The 1,194-nt window shown below is 44.1% G+C and overlaps 1 protein-coding gene across 4 annotated transcripts in view; it reads right to left on the reverse strand.

The window, feature by feature from the left end:
* The window catches only part of dennd1b (DENN/MADD domain containing 1B), a 111,978-nt gene extending 111,041 nt beyond the window's left edge, over positions 1–937 (reverse strand). For all 4 annotated transcript variants that reach the window (XM_024278750.2, XM_024278749.2, XM_024278748.2 and 1 more), the window contains exons 1-2: positions 597–937; positions 37–101 (exon numbers count right to left, since the gene is read on the reverse strand). In XM_024278750.2, coding sequence (XP_024134518.1) covers positions 37–101; positions 597–613 — 82 coding nt within the window. In that variant the 5' untranslated portion in view covers positions 614–937. The remainder of the gene's footprint in view (positions 1–36; positions 102–596) is intronic.
* Positions 938–1,194: the final 257 nt, after the last annotated feature.

Here is a 1,194-nt window from a genome sequence, read left to right on the forward strand (position 1 = left end):
TTGAGCTAATGATAGTGAGCTGTGTGGTCTGCCTACCTTCATTCTCAGATGTTGGACATGCCACTTGCACCACCAGATCAAATGTTCTTTCTGGATTCTCCCTGAAATGAATTTAAAAAAAGGTCAACGAGAGGACCGAATGCAGGTGCTGTGTAATTAACATCAGGTGCTACTACATCGAGTGTTGAAAAATAACTATAAAACGATTTTGCTGTCGCTAACCCAATTTACAATATATTATTACCTAGTAAAATATTCAACAAGTACCATCATTTAAGTTGTGTTTTCTGATAAAAACGTCAACCAGACTAATAGAGGTCACTGGGTGTTTTGCTTCTTTTCCACGTTGACTATTTAAAGCTGTCGCATCCGCTAATTGACGTTCAGCTAGTTAACAGCAACAGACTGACCCAAATGCTGTCGAGCCAGCTGGCCTGGAAGTTAAATCCGCTGCTGGAGATGCCTCGAATAACGCTAAACATTCCGGCACACGCGGCTCCGGGTTAACGCTGCGTGTTTACGACCCAACATTAGCCATTAGCACGACCGTTGTGGGGAGAGGGACGACAGGCACACGCGAAACTCAAAGGTCTTACTTTATCCTGCTGTCCATGGTTTGGTTACAACATCCCGACAGCTCCGTGCTGTCGGCGGCTCTGCTCTGTGAATTTGACCACCCCGTCCTTCCTCAGTCGTGAAACTGTCACGTCCTCCGTCTCATCTGATCCCGACAGAGAGCTGCACGGACCTCATGTTTGAAGGCAGCTGGATGTCACCGATCACGCCGTCTTTTCTATCGGCTATGTGGCCTACTATGAAACCCCAATTCAGCACCACCGTGACTATTTCCCACAACAAATCCCACTCCAGGAAGTGCTGTCAAAGATTTGGTGACGTCAGCGCGTCGCGCGGGCACTGAGCTTCCACGCCAGCGCGAGCCCCCAGATGAATGGATGCTGAGTGGGAGGATTAACTCTTTAATTAAAGACACTTATGTTCATATTTTGATTTTTTTATACTTAGCTTTTAGCATTGGTTTTTCAAAAAGCGCCCATAAGCACATTTTAGTCACCTGCTGCATCAAAATAATACATTTGAATTGTGTACCTGAGCAAAAGTAGTTTTTTTTAAGTGTAGTACTAAAAATGAAGTTTACTATCTATAAATTATAAACTTAAAATGCTGAAAAAACTG

This window comes from Oryzias melastigma, linkage group LG4 (assembly GCF_002922805.2).
Source record: "Oryzias melastigma strain HK-1 linkage group LG4, ASM292280v2, whole genome shotgun sequence".
NCBI lineage: Eukaryota > Metazoa > Chordata > Actinopteri > Beloniformes > Adrianichthyidae > Oryzias > Oryzias melastigma.